The 18,209-nt window shown below is 47.6% G+C and overlaps 1 protein-coding gene across 5 annotated transcripts in view; it reads right to left on the bottom strand.

Moving 5' to 3' along the window:
• The window catches only part of dysf (dysferlin, limb girdle muscular dystrophy 2B (autosomal recessive)), a 302,843-nt gene that overhangs the window by 265,704 nt on the left and 18,930 nt on the right, over nucleotides 1–18,209 (bottom strand). For 3 of the 5 annotated variants that reach the window (XM_067979392.1, XM_067979527.1, XM_067979518.1), the window contains exons 1-3: nucleotides 11,511–11,673; nucleotides 7,484–7,539; nucleotides 5,964–6,055 (exon numbers count right to left, since the gene is read on the bottom strand). In XM_067979392.1, the coding sequence (XP_067835493.1) occupies nucleotides 5,964–6,055; nucleotides 7,484–7,539; nucleotides 11,511–11,604 (242 nt within the window). In that variant the 5' untranslated portion in view covers nucleotides 11,605–11,673. Of the gene's footprint in view, nucleotides 1–5,963; nucleotides 6,056–7,483; nucleotides 7,540–11,510; nucleotides 11,675–18,209 lie in introns of those variants that run through there. The other 2 variants (XM_067979536.1, XM_067979452.1) reach the window with 2 other exon arrangements.

The following is an 18,209-nucleotide window of genomic DNA, read 5'->3' as shown; positions in this document are numbered from 1 at the left end:
AGTCCAGCACGTGAATGCAAAAGACAGGGCTGAAGCATTTGCAACCATCTTCAGCCAGAAGTGCCCAGTGAGTGATCCATCTCGGCCTCCTCCCGATATCTCCAACATCACAGAAGCCCGTCTTCAGCCAATTCGATTCACTCCACGTGATATCTAGTAAACGGCTGAGTGCACTGGATACAGCAAAGGCTATGGGCCCTGACAACATCCCGGCTGTCGTGCTTGTGCTCCAGAACTAGCTGCGGCTCTAGCCAAACTATTCCAGTACAGCTACAACACTGGCATCTACCCAACAATGTGGAAAATTGCCCAGGTATGTCCTGTCCACAAAAAGAAGAACAAATCCAATCCAGCCAATTACCGCCCCATCAGTCTACTCTCAATCATCAGCAAAATGATGGAAGGTGTCGTCGACAGTGCTATCAAGCTGCACTTACTCACCAATAACCTGCTCACCGTTGCTCAGTTTGGGTTCTGCCAGGAGCAGTCGACTCCAAACCTCATTACAGCCTTGGTCCAAACATGGACAAAAGAGCTGAATTCCAGAGGTGAGGTGAGAGTGACTGCCCTTGACATCAAGGCAGCATTTGACCGAGTGTGGCACCAAGGAGCCCTCGTAAAATTGAAGTCAATGGGAATCAGGGGGAAAACTCTCCAGTGGCTGGAGTCATACCGAGCACAAAGGAAGATAGTAGTGGTTGATGGAGGCCAATCATCTCAACCCCAGGACATTGCTGCAGGAGTTCCTCAGGGCAGTGTCCTATGCCCAACCATCTTCAGCTGCTTCATCAATGACCTTCCCTCCATCATAAGGTCAGAAATGGGGATGTTCGCTGATAGTTGCACAGTGTTCAGTTCCATTCGCAACCCCTCAGATAATGAAGCAGTCCATGGCCGCATGCAGCAAGACCTGGACAACATCCAGGCTTGGGCTCATAAGTGGCAAGTAACATTCGTGCCAGACAAGTGCCAGGCAATGACCATCTCCAACAAGAGAGAGTCTAACCACCTCCCCTTGACATTCAATGGCATTACCATCACCGAAACCCCCACCATCAACATCCTGGGATCACCATTGAACGGAAACTTAACTGGACCAGCCATATAAATACTGTGGCTACAAGAGCAGGTCAGAGGCTGGGTATTCTGCGGTGAGTGACTCACCTCCTGACTCCCCAAAGCCTTTCCACCATCTACAAGGCACAAGTCAGGAGTGTGATGGAATACTCTCCACTTGCCTGAATGAGTGCAGCTCCAACAACACTCAAGAAGCTCAACACCATCCAGGACAAAGCAGCCCGCTTGATTGGCACCCCATCCACCACCCTAAACATTCACTCCCTTCACCACTGGCGCACCGTGGCTGCAGTGTGTACCATCCACAGGATGCACTGCAGCCACTCGCCAAGGCTTCTTCGACAGCACCTCCCAAACCCGCGACCTCTACCACCTAGAAGGACAAGGGCAGCAGGAACATGGGAACAACACCACCTGCACGTTCCCCTCCAAGTCACACACCATCCCGACTTGGAAATATATCCCCGTTTCTTCACTGTCGCTGGGTCAAAATCCTGGAATTCCCTTCCTAACAGCACTGTGGGAGAACCTTCACCACACGGACTGCAGCGGTTCAAGAAGGCGGCTCACCACCACCTTCTCAAGGGCAATTAGGGATGGGCAATAAATGCCGGCCTCGCCAGCAACACCAACATCCCATGAACGAATAAAAATAAACACTCCCAGGGCAGGTACAGCACGGGTTAGATACAGAATAAAGCTTCCTCTACACTGTCCCATCAAACACTCCCAGGGCAGGTACAGCACGGGTTAGATACAGAATAAAGCTCCCTCTACACTGTCCCATCAAACACTCCCAGGGCAGGTACAGCATGGGTTAGATACAGAGTAAAGCTCCCTCTACACTGTTACATCACTCATTGTACAGAGGGCATGTTCTCGACAAGCTTTATTGCAAAGCTGTTCCTTAGTGGAGGTGTTTACACTGCTTATAATTGAGAAGGAACCTTGAGGATGACAGTGTGTGGTATGTTTCTGGATGTTGGTGACTGTTTGATGTGGTAACACTGTCTTATGGACCTGTAATCAAAGTGCATTACATGGTCAACCTCAGCGACAAAGATCCAACCTCCTGGAGCTGAAATCCCAACAAGCCCAGCCTACAAGTCTGTGTCAGAGGCCAGCTGCACAGTCCTCACTCAGTCTGTGTCAGAGGCCAGCTGTACAGTCCTCACTCAGTCTGTGTCAGAGGCCAGCTGTACAGTCCTCACTCAGTCTGTGTCAGAGGCCAGCTGTACAGTCCTCACTCAGTCTGTATCAGAGGCCAGCTGTACAGTCCTCACTCAGTCTGTGTCAGAGGCCAGCTGTACAGTCCTCACTCAGTCTGTGTCAGAGGCCAGCTGTACAGTCCTCACTCAGTCTGTGTCAGAGGCCAGCTGTACAGTCCTCACTCAGTCTGTGTCAGAGGCCAGCTGCACAGTCCTCACTCAGTCTGTGTCAGAGGCCAGCTGTACAGTCCTCACTCAGTCTGTGTCAGAGGCCAGCTGTACAGTCCTCACTCAGTCTGTGTCAGAGGCCAGCTGCACAGTCCTCACTCAGTCTGTGTCAGAGGCCAGCTGTACAGTCCTCACTCAGTCTGTGTCAGAGGCCAGCTGCACAGTCCTCACTCAGTCTGTGTCAGAGGCCAGCTGTACAGTCCTCACTCAGTCTGTATCAGAGGCCAGCTGTACAGTCCTCACTCAGTCTGTGTCAGAGGCCAGCTGCACAGTCCTCACTCAGTCTGTGTCAGAGGCCAGCTGTACAGTCCTCACTCAGTCTGTGTCAGAGGCCAGCTGCACAGTCCTCACTCAGTCTGTGTCAGAGGCCAGCTGTACAGTCCTCACTCAGTCTGTATCAGAGGCCAGCTGTACAGTCCTCACTCAGTCTGTGTCAGAGGCCAGCTGTACAGTCCTCACTCAGTCTGTATCAGAGGCCAGCTGTACAGTCCTCACTCAGTCTGTGTCAGAGGCCAGCTGTACAGTCCTCACTCAGTCTGTGTCAGAGGCCAGCTGCACAGTCCTCACTCAGTCTGTGTCAGAGGCCAGCTGTACAGTCCTCACTCAGTCTGTATCAGAGGCCAGCTGCACAGTCCTCACTCAGTCTGTGTCAGAGGCCAGCTGCACAGTCCTCACTCAGTCTGTGTCAGAGGCCAGCTGTACAGTCCTCACTCAGTCTGTGTCAGAGGCCAGCTGCACAGTCCTCACTCAGTCTGTGTCAGAGGCCAGCTGTACAGTCCTCACTCAGTCTGTATCAGAGGCCAGCTGTACAGTCCTCACTCAGTCTGTCAGAGGCCAGCTGTACAGTCCTCACTCAGTCTGTGTCAGAGGCCAGCTGTACAGTCCTCACTCAGTCTGTGTCAGAGGCCAGCTGTACAGTCCTCACTCAGTCTGTATCAGAGGCCAGCTGTACAGTCCTCACTCAGTCTGTGTCAGAGGCCAGCTGTACAGTCCTCACTCAGTCTGTATCAGAGGCCAGCTGTACAGTCCTCACTCAGTCTGTATCAGAGGCCAGCTGTACAGTCCTCACTCAGTCTGTGTCAGAGGCCAGCTGTACAGTCCTCACTCAGTCTGTGTCAGAGGCCAGCTGTACAGTCCTCACTCAGTCTGTGTCAGAGGCCAGCTGTACAGTCCTCACTCAGTCTGTGTCAGAGGCCAGCTGTACATGTTCATATTCTCATCAGCTTCAGTATGTTGTGTCTTGAAGCCGCTTTACCTCCACTTTCTCCCTTTCACCCAAGCGAGTACAACCAGGAACCTATGCAGCCTCTGCCTCTCTCATCCAGTCCAGATTGGCTTCACAGAACATTAGAAGGGTAGAATGGGAGCTAAGAATCAGTCTCACTGCACCATTCCTTAGCGCGCGGGAATAAAATGGACTATTTTAAGAAAATGAAGAGGCCGCTCGGCCCAACAAGCTCCCTCCTTTTTGATTGATCTCAACCCTCTCTACCCACCATCATCAAAGAGCCCAAACATCAGTGCAGATGAGTGAGAGCATTCGATCTGTCTGGCACATCCTAGGTATCAACCATGGCTCAGTGGGCAGCACTCTCGCCTCTCAGTCAGAAGGTCGTGGGTTCATAGCCCCACTCCAGAGACTTGAACCCCATAATCTAGGCTGACATCCCGGTGCCAGGACTGGGGGAATGCAGCACTGTTGGAGGTGCCGTCTTTCGGATGAAACGTTGAACTGAGACCTTGTCTGCCCCCTCAGGTGGATGTAAGAGATCCCACGGCACTTTTTCGAAGAAGAGGAGGGGAGTTCTCCCCGGTGTCCTGGCCAATATTTATCCCTCAACCAACACCACAAAAAAACAGGTTATCTGCTCATTATCACACTGTTGTTTTTGGGATCTTGCTGTGCACAAATTGGCTGCTGCCTTTCCTACATTACAACAGTGACTACAGTTTAAAAGTACTTCATTGGCTGTAAAGCCCTTTAGGACATCGTGAGGTTGAGAAAGGCTAGGTATGTATGTGTGTTCTTTCTTTCTCCACCACATTTAAAGAACCCAAAATCAGTGCCGATTAGGGACGCCAATTGATCTATCCGGCTTATCCTTTCATTGGAGTTCCGATCATCCCATCACGGCCTCTTGAATGATTCCAGAGGTTTCACCTCCACTCCCCTACCCAGAGCCCATTCCAGGCATCAGTCACCGTGTGAAGATTCGCTTCCTCACATCAGCCCTCAATTTGCCCTTTATCTATCTCTACCTGCGGCCCCTGATCCTGCAGTCGTGGATCAATTTGAAAAGGTGACTCAGGATTAACCTTTTTTCCCAGAATTTCCATCTCGTTCACTTCCTTTCAAGGCTGAAGGGTCTGGGTTTGCCCCGTAGCTCAGTCCCCGACACTGGGGATCAGCCTCGTGGTTCTTCTCTGCACCACCTCTGGGGCTTGAACTGTTTCCTTCGTGCCTGGAACTCAAGGCAGTATTCAAAGAGGAACCTGAGCAGAGCTCAACACAGCTTTAGAGCCATGGTCTCAGACTTGTACTCTACTGATTTAGCAAAGTAGCTCAGCACTTTTTTTTTGTTGATTGTTCCTCTGCGACGTCCGGTTGGTGTTGAGTCTACTGTCACCCCCGGCCAATTTATAGAATCTTACAGAACAGAAGGAGGCCATTCGGCCCATCGTGCCTGTGCCGGCTCTTTGAAAGAGCTATCCAATTAGTCCCACTCCCCTGCTCTTTCCCCATAGCCTTGCAAATTTTTCCTTTTCAAGTATTTATCCAATTCCCTTTTGAAAGTTATTATTGAATCTGCTTCCACCGCCCTTTCAGGCAGCGCATTCCAGATCATCACAACTCGCTGTGTAAAAAAATTCTCCTCATCTCCCCTCTGGTTCTTTTGGCAATTATCTTAAATCTGTGTCCTCTGGTTCCCGACCCTCCTGCCAGTAGAAACAGACTGCAGTATGTACTTTCTACAAAATGCACTGCAGCTTCTTCGACAGCACCTCCCGAACCCGCGACCTCTACCACCTAGAAGGACAAGGGCAGCAGGCACATGGGAACAACACCACCTGCACGTTCCCCTCCAAGTCACACACCATCCCGACTTGGAAATATATCGCCGTTCCTTCATCGTCGCTGGGTCAAAATCCTGGAACTCCCTTCCTAACAGCACTGTGGGAGAACCGTCACCACACGGACTGCAGCGGTTCAAGAAGGCGGCTCACCACCACCTTCTCAAGGGCAATTAGGGATGGGTAATAAATGCCGGCCTCACCAGCGATGCCCACATCCCCAGAATGAATTTTAAATTTGTATGTTCCTACTTTTTAAACTGGGCTGCCTTTTGTTCCAAGTAATGAAAAATGACTCATTACACACACGCACAGACGTAATGTTTGACATACTGAGACAGTCTTTTAACGTCAGAGCTGATCCATGGGATGTCCTACCTGTTTCTGCCCATGGTTTCATGGTCCTTCACGACAACGTGGATCTCAGAACTTGTATCCAGTGGAGTTCCTTTTAAATCCCATTCAAACCCCTGTGTACAAGAAACAATTAGGATTAGCATTCAATGGGATGCGGTCACAGCTAGAACATCGAACAGAGACAGTGCAAGCCAGGTATCATGTGTTCGAGCACTAACATGAAAGAAAGAACGTGCATTTATATAATGTATTTTACGACCTCAGAACCTCTCAAAGTGATTCACAGCCAATGAGGTACTTTCGAAGCGTAGTCACTGTTGTAACATAGGAAAGGCGGCAGGCAAATTGTGCACAGCAAGATCCCACAAACAGCAACGAGATGATCTGTTTTGGTGATGCGTGCGAGGGACGCACTGGCCGCGGTCACGTCCCCAGTTAGTGCTGGCAGGTGCTTATTAGTGGGGCAATTAATGTCGTTGAATAATATTTTTTTTAATTGATTTTCACCAAGCTTTAAATTTAACACCAACAGGACGGCTTTCCCGGGACTCGTGAATCTCGCCAAGTAAAAGGAGGTGATGTGAGGTGAGTGTCTTCATTGCACTGCTTAATGGCCCGGAGGAGGAGGAGGGTTTCCCCCAGGCCCAACAAGCAAACCTGGCGCGATTGGACCCCCGAGATCGGCCGACCCCCCCTCCCCCGCCGATGGGGGACCCCTCCGATCGCCGAGATCTACCCCCCCCCGATCGCTGACTTCTCCCTTCCCCCCCCACAATCTCCTCACCCATCCCCCAAAGATCCTGATCTCTCCCTGACCCCCCCCCCACCCCCCCATCAAACCCCAGGGATACTGATCTCTCCCCACCCCCCCCCGAGGATACTGATCTCTCCCCACCACCCCACCCCCACCGAAGACACTGATCTCTTCCTGACCCCCCCCACCCCCCCATCAACCCCCCGAGGATACTGATCTCTCCCTCCCCCCCCCACATCGAACTCCCAAGTGCACTGATCTCTCCTGAACCCCCCCACCCGAAGACACTGACCTCTTCCTGACCCCCCCCCCATCGAACCCCCAAGGACACGGATCTCTCCCCGAACCCCCCCCCCCAGGATACTGATCTCTCCCCGCCCTCCTCCTGGAAGACACTGCTCTCTCCCCAACCCCCCCATCGAGCCCCCGAGGACACCGATCTCTGCCCTGCTGATTTCCTGCTAGCCGGCCTGTCAATCAGGGTGGCTGTCGGGCACAAAACCGGGAAGTTAAATTTTCATCATTCAATTAGGTTGTGATCGCACATTCCAACCCACCAATTGTACTTCTGGGTTTCGCACCCAAAATTTCCCCCCCCCCCCCCCCCACCACCCCCTCCCTCTCCACTCTCTTCCCAGCTCCAGGTAAATATCATGCCCTAGGGATCAGCCTCGTTGACCCTCTCTCCAGCATTTCTCCCGATGACCAGAACTTAATGTAAGGCTATAGCCTGACCTTGAGTCCTTAACAAGCTGATGAGTGTGCGGAATATTTGCAAACACCTCACCTCATTCCAGACAGGATTTAAGTTGTTCTTAATCACTTTGGTCTTCTTCTTTACGCCTAAAAAGGAAAATAAAAGAGTTGGTCAGCTTCAGCACAGATCATAGGAGAAAGAAGGAAGATTTCATCAGGGATGAGGGGCTTCAGTGATGTGGAGAGATTGGAGGAGCTGGGATTGTTCTCCTTAGAGCAGAGAAGGTTAAGGGGAGATTTAATCGAATCATAAAATTGAAGGATTTTACAGCAAAGAAGGAGGCCATTCGGCCCATCGTGGCTGTGCCGGCTCTCTGAAAGAGCTATCCAATTAGTCCCACTCCCCTGCTCTTTCCCCATAGCCCTGCAAATTTTTTCCCTTCAAGTATTTATCCAATTCCCTTTTGAAAGTTATTATTGAATCTGCTTCCACCGCCCTTTCAGGCAACACATTCCAGATCATTACTACTTGATGTGTTAAAAAAAAAGATTCCCCTCATCTCCCCCTCTGGTTCTTTTGCCAATTATCTTAAATCTGTGTCCTCTGGTTACCGACCCTCCTGCCACTGGAAACAGTTTCTCCTTATTTACTCTATCAAAACGCTTCATAATTTAATAGAGGTGGTAAAAAAGGTTTTGATAGAGTCCCATAGGCAGGTCCTGAATGCATTGGTCATATAGGCAGGTCCTGAATGCATTGGTCCCACTGGCAGGTCCTGAATGCATTGGTCCCACAGGCAGGTCCTGAATGCATTGGTCCCACAGGCAGGTCCTGAATGCATTGGTCCCACAGGCAGGTCCTGAATGCATTGGTCCCACAGGCAGGTCCTGAATGCATTGGTCCCACAGGCAGGTCCTGAATGCATTGGTCCCACAGGCAGGTCCTGAATGCATTGGTCCCACAGGCAGGTCCTGAATGCATTGGTCCCACAGGCAGGTCCTGAATGCATTGGTCCCACAGGCAGGTCCTGAATGCATTGGTCCCACAGGCAGGTCCTGAATGCATTGGTCCCACAGGCAGGTCCTGAATGAATTGGTCCCACAGGCAGGTCCTGAATGAATTGGTCCCACAGGCAGGTCCTGAATGAATTGGTCCCACAGGCAGGTCCTGAATGCATTGGACCCACAGGCAGGTCCTGAATGAATTGGTCCCGTAGGCAGGTCCTGAATGTAATGGCAAATGAATCTCTCTGGGATTGATTGCCCTTTACTACTGTACCTGTGGGGCCCACATTTTGCACAGAATGGAACGTACACCCTTGAGCTGAGGCAGGTACAGGTAAGCCACTGAACACAAGTGGGCAGGCATAAGAAGCAGCCACCCTTCTTTGGTTGGAATGTGGCTCGATATTATGAATGAAGCTGCATCCTGGCAGATCCAAGCTCAGCTCCATTTTCCGCCCGTCCCTCAGACTTCCACCTTTATTGTGCCCGCGGGTTTGGACAATTTTTAGCCTTTTTAAAGTTACTCTCCCCTGCTTTTCGAAAGCCAGGCTGTTATTGTCCGGTTTCAAAATGTATTGATTAAAATAACAAGTTTTCATTGTAGGTTATCACACTGAAGTGCAGTGACTGATGTTACGTAGCTTAATGTGGTCGGTGTTTAGTACCTACAACATTCCATCACCGACAACTGAAAGAATAGCTAATTAATTGGTTGTTGATTGAGGGAAGAACCAAGAGAAAGTCCCTCTCTTCTTTGAATAGCATTGTGGAATCTTGACCTTCTACCTGTTTGACCTCTGATTGAAGGTCAGTATCTAGTGACACTACAACACTTACCGGGAGCACTGGTCTAGATTATGTACAGTAAGGTCTGGAGTGGGACTCGAACCCGCAACTTTCTGACTCAGGAGGCAAGAATGCAGCCAACTGAGCCAAACTGCCGCATGACAAATCGGGAGAGGCAGAAAAGAAGGGAATGGAAAAAAAGATCAAAAGATGGGAATTAGTGAAGGGCACAGGGGAAATAAAAGGGCAGATCAGGATGCTGCCAGGTTGGAAGAGCGAGAAGATGGCAGGCTGGACAGTAGGGGCTGTACAGTTAGCCTCCACATCCCCAGTTTGGAGAGAGGGGAAATCATCCAGGGCTCCCCGCTCCTGATCACTGTCCAACGACAACTACTTGCATTTATATAGCACCTTTAACACAGTAAAACGACCCAAGGCGCTTCACAGGAGCGTGATCAGGCAAGAATTGACATCGAGCCAAAAAAAGGAGACATTGAGACCGGTGACCGAAAGCTTTGTCACAGAGGTAGGTTTTAAAGAGCATCTTAAAGGAGGAGAGAGAGGTGGAGAGGTTTAGGGAGGGAATTCCAGAGCTTAGGGTCCAGGCAGCTGAAGGCACGGCCGCCAACGGTGGGGCAAAGGAAGTGGGGGATGTGCAAGAGGCCATAAAATGGAGCAACGCAGAGATCTCGGGGCGTTGTAGGGGCTGGAGGAGGTTACAGAGATAGGGAGGGGGCGAGGTCATGGAGGGATTTGAAAACAAGGATGAGAATTTTAATATCAAGGCATTCCCAGACCGGAAACCAATATACATCAGCGAGCACAGGAGTGATGGGTGAACGGGGCTTGGTGCGAGTTAGGATACGGGGAGCAGAGTTTTGGATGAGCTCAAGTTTATGGAGGGTGGAAGATGGGAGGCCGGCCAGGAGAGCATTGGAATAGTCGAGTCTGGAGGTATCAAAGGCATGGATGAGGGTTTCAGCAGCAGATGAGCTGAGGCAGGGGGCGGAGATGGGCGATGTTACGGAGGTGGAAGTAGGCGGTCTCGGTGATGGAGCGGATATGGGGTCGGAATCTCATCTCAGGGTCAAATAGGAGGCAAAGGTTGCGAACGGTCTGGTTCAGCCTCAGACAGTGGGCGGGGAGAGGGATGGAATCGGTGGCGAGGGAACGGAGTCTGTGGCGGGGACCGAAGACAATGGGTTCAGACTTCCCGATATTTAGTTGGACATTTAAATCCCAGGAGAGGGAGAAAATGAAATGAAACATGGGAAGGGAGGGGAGGGGAGGTAAACAGCAGAACAGGATCCTGACTGAAAGCTCGAGTGTGGGAGACCCACTCCCACCCACCCCGCAAAATAAAAATTCAAACCAACATTTCTAAGATGCTCAACAGCCCTTCCTGTGAAAGCATTCAGTGCCATTCTCTGATTTCAGTTTCAAGGACCTGCCTGCTTTAAGTGGAGGTGCGAGCTCCAAGTTTCTATATATGGAAGAAGAGAACGGCTTGCCTGGGCAATTTCCCCCTCCTCCTCCTGCATCCCAAGGTCGCTGGGAGCAGCAGAGAGAATAAAAGCAGCTCCTGCATCCGCCCCTCCCCACCCCACCCTGCTCTCCCCCCCCCCCCCCCGCCCGCTCTCCCCCAGCACCCCCCCCCTGCTCTCACAACAAGGGAAACCCTTGCAGGCAGACAGGAGGAAGGAATCCAGACTCCTCGACATTTAAGGAACCGTTCGGATAATCCGTCACAGGCGGATGGGACAATGTGAAAGTAAAGGACTGTGAGACTCGAATTAATCGATGTTTCACTCCGGGCTCAGAATCACAACATTTTCAACAAACCATCAAATCTGGACACTGGGTGGAATCACTGCTCAACACTTCTTTTAAAATCTAGAACGCACAGCAGTAAAACTTTGAACTTCACCCAATTATCATTAAATCCGTCTCACAGGGGATTCTGAATTAAGTTTCGGAAACACAGAACCATGATTCATTTAAAAAAAACGATAAAAAGGAAACATTTGCAAGGCTCTGGGGGAAATGAGCAGGGGGAGTGGGACTAATTGGATAGCTCTTTCAAAGAGCCGGCACAGGCACGATGGGCCGAACGGCCGCCTTCTGCGCTGTAAGATTCTGCGTTCATATTAGCCGTCTTAAGTTCTTACAGTAAAGCTTCTCTTGCCTTTTTTGAAGTAGGGGGTATCAAAATAACTCTGTTCCCTCAAACAGATACCCAACGTTCCCTGCCTCTCCCGAAACCATTCCCAAAGTCCCACTCGATTGTTCTCCTGCTCAGTTTCTGTGTCGAGAGCTGCTCTCCTTACCTCTCAGGCTCAAAGTCACGACTGGGTCACTGTGCTTATTCCCCTTTTCCACGTTGGGAAGGTTCCTGGCTGCATGCACAAGGCACCGCAGCATGTTTCAACTCGAGTGGGATTCCGTTCCGTGAACAAAATAAGATCCAAAAAAAGACACACACACACACACACACACACACACACACAGTCTGACAGCGATGGAGAGAAATTAAATTTCAGCCCCTTGTCCGAGACTCTCACAGGGGAAGAGTTGCCGTTAATGCCTTTTTCTAAAGGGAAACAGTTCACCCAGCCTCTTAGCAATGAGTTTCATCCTGACTCCTCCCAAATAACTGGGAAGAATCGAAACTACCTTCATTAACCCTTGAGATTCCTGATTCTGGTTTTCCTTCTCCTCCGTACTCATTTTCTTCTCTCTCCCTCCCTCCTCTCCTTGAGGCATCGGCTCCATCCCGGGGTATCGGTCCCAAGGAGCCTCCAGCACCTCTTCACGGTGTGAGGCCAGACGGTGAGCGTCAAGAGGCTATTCTCCCACAGCAGGCCTCACAACACCACCCAATCCTGTCCCCTGGACGTGGACACGCACACTCTCGACCAGGGGGTCACTGAATTGCCATTAGGATCAGGGACCCCTCTGCTCCCTAACCCAGGGGCATTTACGACAATTGTGTTGCCGAGCCAGAGGGTACATTTAACCATGTTATCATGAAACGTGTAATTTTTTTTTAAATTGATTTTTGTTTAAAATCTTATTTCGGATTTTAGAAATTTCTGATACTGAGGAAAAAAAATGGCAGATGAAAATTTTTTCAAAAAGCATTTTGAAGTGATTTAATTGGTTCATCAACAAATTATAACGGTGAAATGATTACATAGTGAAAGAAAGAAAGAAAGATTTGCATTTCTATAGCGCCTTTCACGACCTCAGGATGTCCCAAAGTGCTTTGCAACCAATGAAGTGTAGTCACTGTTGTAATGTAGTGAAAAGCGGCAGCCAATTTTTGCGCAGAGCAAGATCCCACAAACAGCAATGCGATAAATGGCTAGATCATCTGTTTTTAAGTGTTGGTTGAGGGATAAATATTGGCCAGGACACCGGTGAGAATTCTCCTAATCTTCTTCAAATAGTGCCATGGGATGTTCTACAGCCCACCCGAGAGGACAGATGGGGCCTCGGTTTATCGTCTCATGTGAAAGGCAGACAAAATGCTTACATAAAGGATAGTGTTTCCCAGTTATAAATGCTTACACAGAGATTTTCAATATTGAGACCTCAGCTAAGGTATTTTGTCCAATTCTGGGCACCGCACTTTAGAAAGGATATCATGGCCTTGGAGGGAGTGCAAAGGAGGTTTACTAGAATGATACCAGGGATGGGGGAATTCAGTTATAGGAACATAGGAAACACAGGAACATAGGAACAGGAGTAGGCCATTCAGCCCCTCGTGCCTGCACTGCCATTTGATAAGATCATGGCTGATCAGTGATCTAACTCCATATACCTGCCTTTGGCCCATATCCCTTAATAACTTTGATTGCCAAAAACCTATCTATCTCACATTTAAATTTAGCAATTGAGCTAGTATCAATTGCCATTTGCAGAAGAGAGTTCCAAACTTCTACAACCCTTTGTGTGTAGAAATGTTTTCTAATCTCGCTCCTGAAAGGTCTGGCTCTAATTTTTAGACTGTGCCCCCTACTCCTAGAATCCCCAACCAGTGGAAATAGTTTCTCTCTATCCACCCTATCTGTTCCCCTTAATATCTTATAAACTTCGATCAGATCACCCCTTAACCTTCTAAACTCTAGAGAATACAACCCCAATTTGTGTAATCTCTCCTCATAATTTAACCCGTGAAGTCCGGGTATCATTCTAGTAAACCTACGCTGCACTCCCTCCAAGGCCAATATGTCCTTCCGAAGGTGCGGTGCCCAGAACTGCTCACAGTACTCCAGGTGCGGTCTAACCAGGGTTTTGTATAGCTGCAGCTTAACTTCTGCCCCCTTGTACTCTAGTCCTCTCGATATAAAGGACAACATTCAATTAGCCTTAATGATTATTTTCTGCACCTGTTCATGACACTTCAATGATCTATGTACCTGAATCCCGAAGTCCCCTTTGGACATCCACTGTTTTTAACTTTTTACCATTTAGAAAGTACCCTGTTCTATCCTTTTTTGATCCAAAGTGGATGACCTCACATTTGTCTACATTGAATTCCATTTGCCACAGTTTTGCCCATTCACCTAATCGTTATGTGGAGACACTGGAGAAGCTGGGATTGTTCTCCTTAGAGCAGAGAAGATTATGGAGAGATTTAATTGTGGTGTTCAAAATATGAGGGGTTTGGATAGAATAGATAGGGAGAAACTCTTTCCACTGGAAGGAGGCTCGGTAACCAGGGGACACAGATTTAAGATAATTGGCAAAAAAAATCCATGGGGGAGATGAGGAGAATTTTCTTTTTTAAAAACGCAGCGAGTTGTGATGATCTGGAATGCGCTGCCTGAAAGGGCGGTGGAAGCAAATTCAATAATAACTTTCAGAAAGGAATTGGATAAATACTTGAAAAGGAAAAATTTTCAGGGCTATGGGGAAAGAGTGGGACTAATTGGATTGCTCTTTCAAAGAGTATGACAGGCACGATGGGCCGAATGATTCTATGATAAGTGTTGACATAAAAAGGGGAACGCAAATTAGTGACACCGATGTAAGGTTTGTGGACAAGTGAATAACATGTGCAGGATTTTTAAGATAATATATAATTATACGGGAGTATCATTTTAAATACAGGTTCTTACACTGCTGGCAAAACACTTTCAAATCAGTCTTCCTGCCTCTACCACCCAAGTCCCCCTCCACCATCCTCCGCCAGACCATAATCTTTGACACATAGGAACAGTTGTAAACAATTTTACAACACCAAGTTATAGTCCAGCAATTTTATTTTAAATTCACAAGCTTTCGGAGACTTCCTCCTTCCTCAGGTAAATGTTCAGGATCTGAACATCTGAACATTTACCTGAGGAAGGAGGAAGTCTCCGAAAGCTTGTGAATTTAAAATAAAATTGCTGGACTATAACTTGGTGTTGTAAAATTGTTTACAATTGTCAACCCCAGTCCATCACCGGCATCTCCACATCATGACTAACATAGGAACAGGAGGAAGCCATTCAGCCCCTCGGGCCTGCTCCGCCATTCAATCAGATCAAGGCTGATCTGTGCCTCACCCCCTTTCACCCGCCTCTGTTCCATGTCCTTTGATACCCTTAGCCAACAAAAATCTAATCGGCCTTAGTCTTGAAAGCTCCAATTGACCTCCAGCCTCCCAGCGAGAGTTCCAGATTTCAACAACCCTTTGCCTGAAAATGTGCTTCTAGACACCATAAGTAATAAGGTGAATGATTAGTTTTTCTGATTTTGGTGGCTTTAATTGATGGGGGAACATGGACGAGGGCATCGGGAGAACTCCCAGCTCACATTCGAATAGCGCTGAGATTCTTCAACATCCACCTGATCACACAGACGGGGTCTCGGCTTAAAATCGTATCCTCAGGATGGCACCGCCGACAGTGCAGCAGTCCCACAGCGCAGCACTGGAGTGTCAGTCCAGGCTCTGGGGTGGGAACTGTACTCACAACCTGCTGATTCACAGCCAAACTGGCACATCAAATACTCGTCATCAACTATATACAATGAGCAGGCACATTGGGAGAAAGAGTGAGGGACGGAAGTATTCCATGGATAGTGGGGAGTAAATAAGGTGACTTAAATATAGGGGGATTCACAGATTCTACACTCACCATGTCCAGTTAATGTTGGGGGATTCACAGATTCTACACACACCATGTCCAGTTAATATTGGGGTATTTGGAGATTCAACACACACCATGTCCAGTTAATGTTGGTGTATTTGGAGATTCTACACACACCATGTCCAGTTAATGTTGGGGTATTTGGAGATTCTACACTCACCATATCCAGTTAATATTGGGGTATTTGGAGATTCTACACTCACCATGTCCAGTTAATATTGGGGTATTTGGAGATTCCACACACCATGTCCAGTTAATATTGGGGTATTTGGAGATTCTACACACACCATATCCAGTTAATATTGGGGTATTTGGAGATTCAACACTCACCATGTCCAGTTAATATTGGGGTATTTGGAGATTCTACACACACCATGTCCAGTTAATATTGGGGTATTTGGAGATTCTACACACACCATATCCAGTTAATATTGGGGTATTTGGAGATTCAACACACACCATATCCAGTTAATATTGGGGTATTTGGAGATTCTACACACACCATGTCCAGTTAATATTGGGGTATTTGGAGATTCTACACTCACCATGTCCAGTTAATATTGGTGTATTTGGAGATTCTACACACACCATATCCAGTTAATATTGGGGTATTTGGAGATTCTACACTCACCATGTCCAGTTAATATTGGGGTATTTGGAGATTCTACACTCACCATGTCCAGTTAATATTGGGGTATTTGGAGATTCTACACTCACCATGTCCAGTTAATATTGGGGTATTTGGAGATTCTACACACACCATGTCCAGTTAATATTGGGGTATTTGGAGATTCTACACTCACCATGTCCAGTTAATATTGGGGTATTTGGAGATTCTACACACACCATGTCCAGTTAATATTGGGGTATTTGGAGATTCGACACTCACCATGTCCAGTTAATATTGGGGTATTTGGAGATTCTACACTCACCATGTCCAGTTAATATTGGGGTATTTGGAGATTCTACACACACCATGTCCAGTTAATATTGGGGTATTTGGAGATTCTACACTCACCATGTCCAGTTAATATTGGGGTATTTGGAGATTCTACACTCACCATGTCCAGTTAATATTGGGATATTTGGAGATTCTACACACACCATGTCCAGTTAATATTGGGGTATTTGGAGATTCTTCACTCACCATGTCCAGTTAATATTGGGGTATTTGGAGATTCTACACACACCATGTCCAGTTAATGTTGGGGTATTTGGAGATTCTACACACACCATGTCCAGTTAATATTGGGGTATTTGGAGATTCTACACACACCATGTCCAGTTAATGTTGGGGTATTTGGAGATTCTACACTCACCATGTCCAGTTAATATTGGGGTATTTGGAGATTCTACACTCACCATGTCCAGTTAATGTTGGGGTATTTGGAGATTCTACACTCACCATGTCCAGTTAATATTGGGGTATTTGGAGATTCTACACACACCATGTCCAGTTAATATTGGGGTATTTGGAGATTCTACACACACCATGTCCAGTTAATATTGGGGTATTTGGAGATTCTACACTCACCATGTCCAGTTAATGTTGGGGTATTTGGAGATTCTACACTCACCATGTCCAGTTAATATTGGGGTATTTGGAGATTCTACACTCACCATGTCCAGTTAATATTGGGGTATTTGGAGATTCTACACTCACCATGTCCAGTTAATATTGGGGTATTTGGAGATTCTACACACACCATGTCCAGTTAATATTGGGGTATTTGGAGATTCTACACACACCATGTCCAGTTAATATTGGGGTATTTGGAGATTCTACACACACCATGTCCAGTTAATATTGGGGTATTTGGAGATTCTACACTCACCATGTCCAGTTAATATTGGGGTATTTGGAGATTCTACACTCACCATGTCCAGTTAATGTTGGGGTATTTGGAGATTCTACACTCACCATGTCCAGTTAATGTTGGGGTATTTGGAGATTCTACACACACCATGTCCAGTTAATGTTGGGGTATTTGGAGATTCTACACACACCATGTCCAGGTAATATTGGGGTATTTGGAGATTCTACACACACCATGTCCAGTTAATGTTGGGGTATTTGGAGATTCTACACTCACCATGTCCAGTTAATATTGGAGTATTTGGAGATTCTACACTCACCATGTCCAGTTAATGTTGGGGTATTTGGAGATTCTACACTCACCATGTCCAGTTAATGTTGAGGTATTTGGAGATTCCACACACACCATGTCCAGTTAATATTGGGGTATTTGGAGATTCTACACACACCATGTCCAGTTAATGTTGGGGTATTTGGAGATTCTACACTCACCATGTCCAGTTAATATTGGGGTATTTGGAGATTCTACACTCACCATGTCCAGTTAATATTGGGGTATTTGGAGATTCCACACACACCATGTCCAGTTAATGTTGGTGTATTTGGAGATTCTACACACACCATGTCCAGTTAATGTTGAGGTATTTGGAGATTCTACACTCACCATGTCCAGTTAATATTGGGGTATTTGGAGATTCTACACACACCATGTCCAGTTAATATTGGGGTATTTGGAGATTCTACACTCACCATGTCCAGTTAATGTTGAGGTATTTGGAGATTCTACACTCACCATGTCCAGTTAATGTTGGGGTATTTGGAGATTCTACACTCACCATGTCCAGTTAATGTTGGGGTATTTGGAGATTCTACACACACCATGTCCAGTTAATGTTGGGGTATTTGGAGATTCTACACTCACCATGTCCAGTTAATATTGGGGTATTTGGAGATTCTACACTCACCATGTCCAGTTAATGTTGGGGTATTTGGAGATTCTACACACACCATGTCCAGTTAATGTTGGGGTACTTGGAGATTCTACACACACCATGTCCAGTTAATATTGGGGT

Source organism: Heptranchias perlo, chromosome 1 (assembly GCF_035084215.1).
Source record: "Heptranchias perlo isolate sHepPer1 chromosome 1, sHepPer1.hap1, whole genome shotgun sequence".
In the NCBI taxonomy this organism is placed as follows: Eukaryota; Metazoa; Chordata; class Chondrichthyes; order Hexanchiformes; family Hexanchidae; genus Heptranchias; species Heptranchias perlo.
The sequence above is the reverse complement of the archived record's forward strand: the minus strand, read 5'-3'. Positions and strand labels throughout refer to the sequence as shown.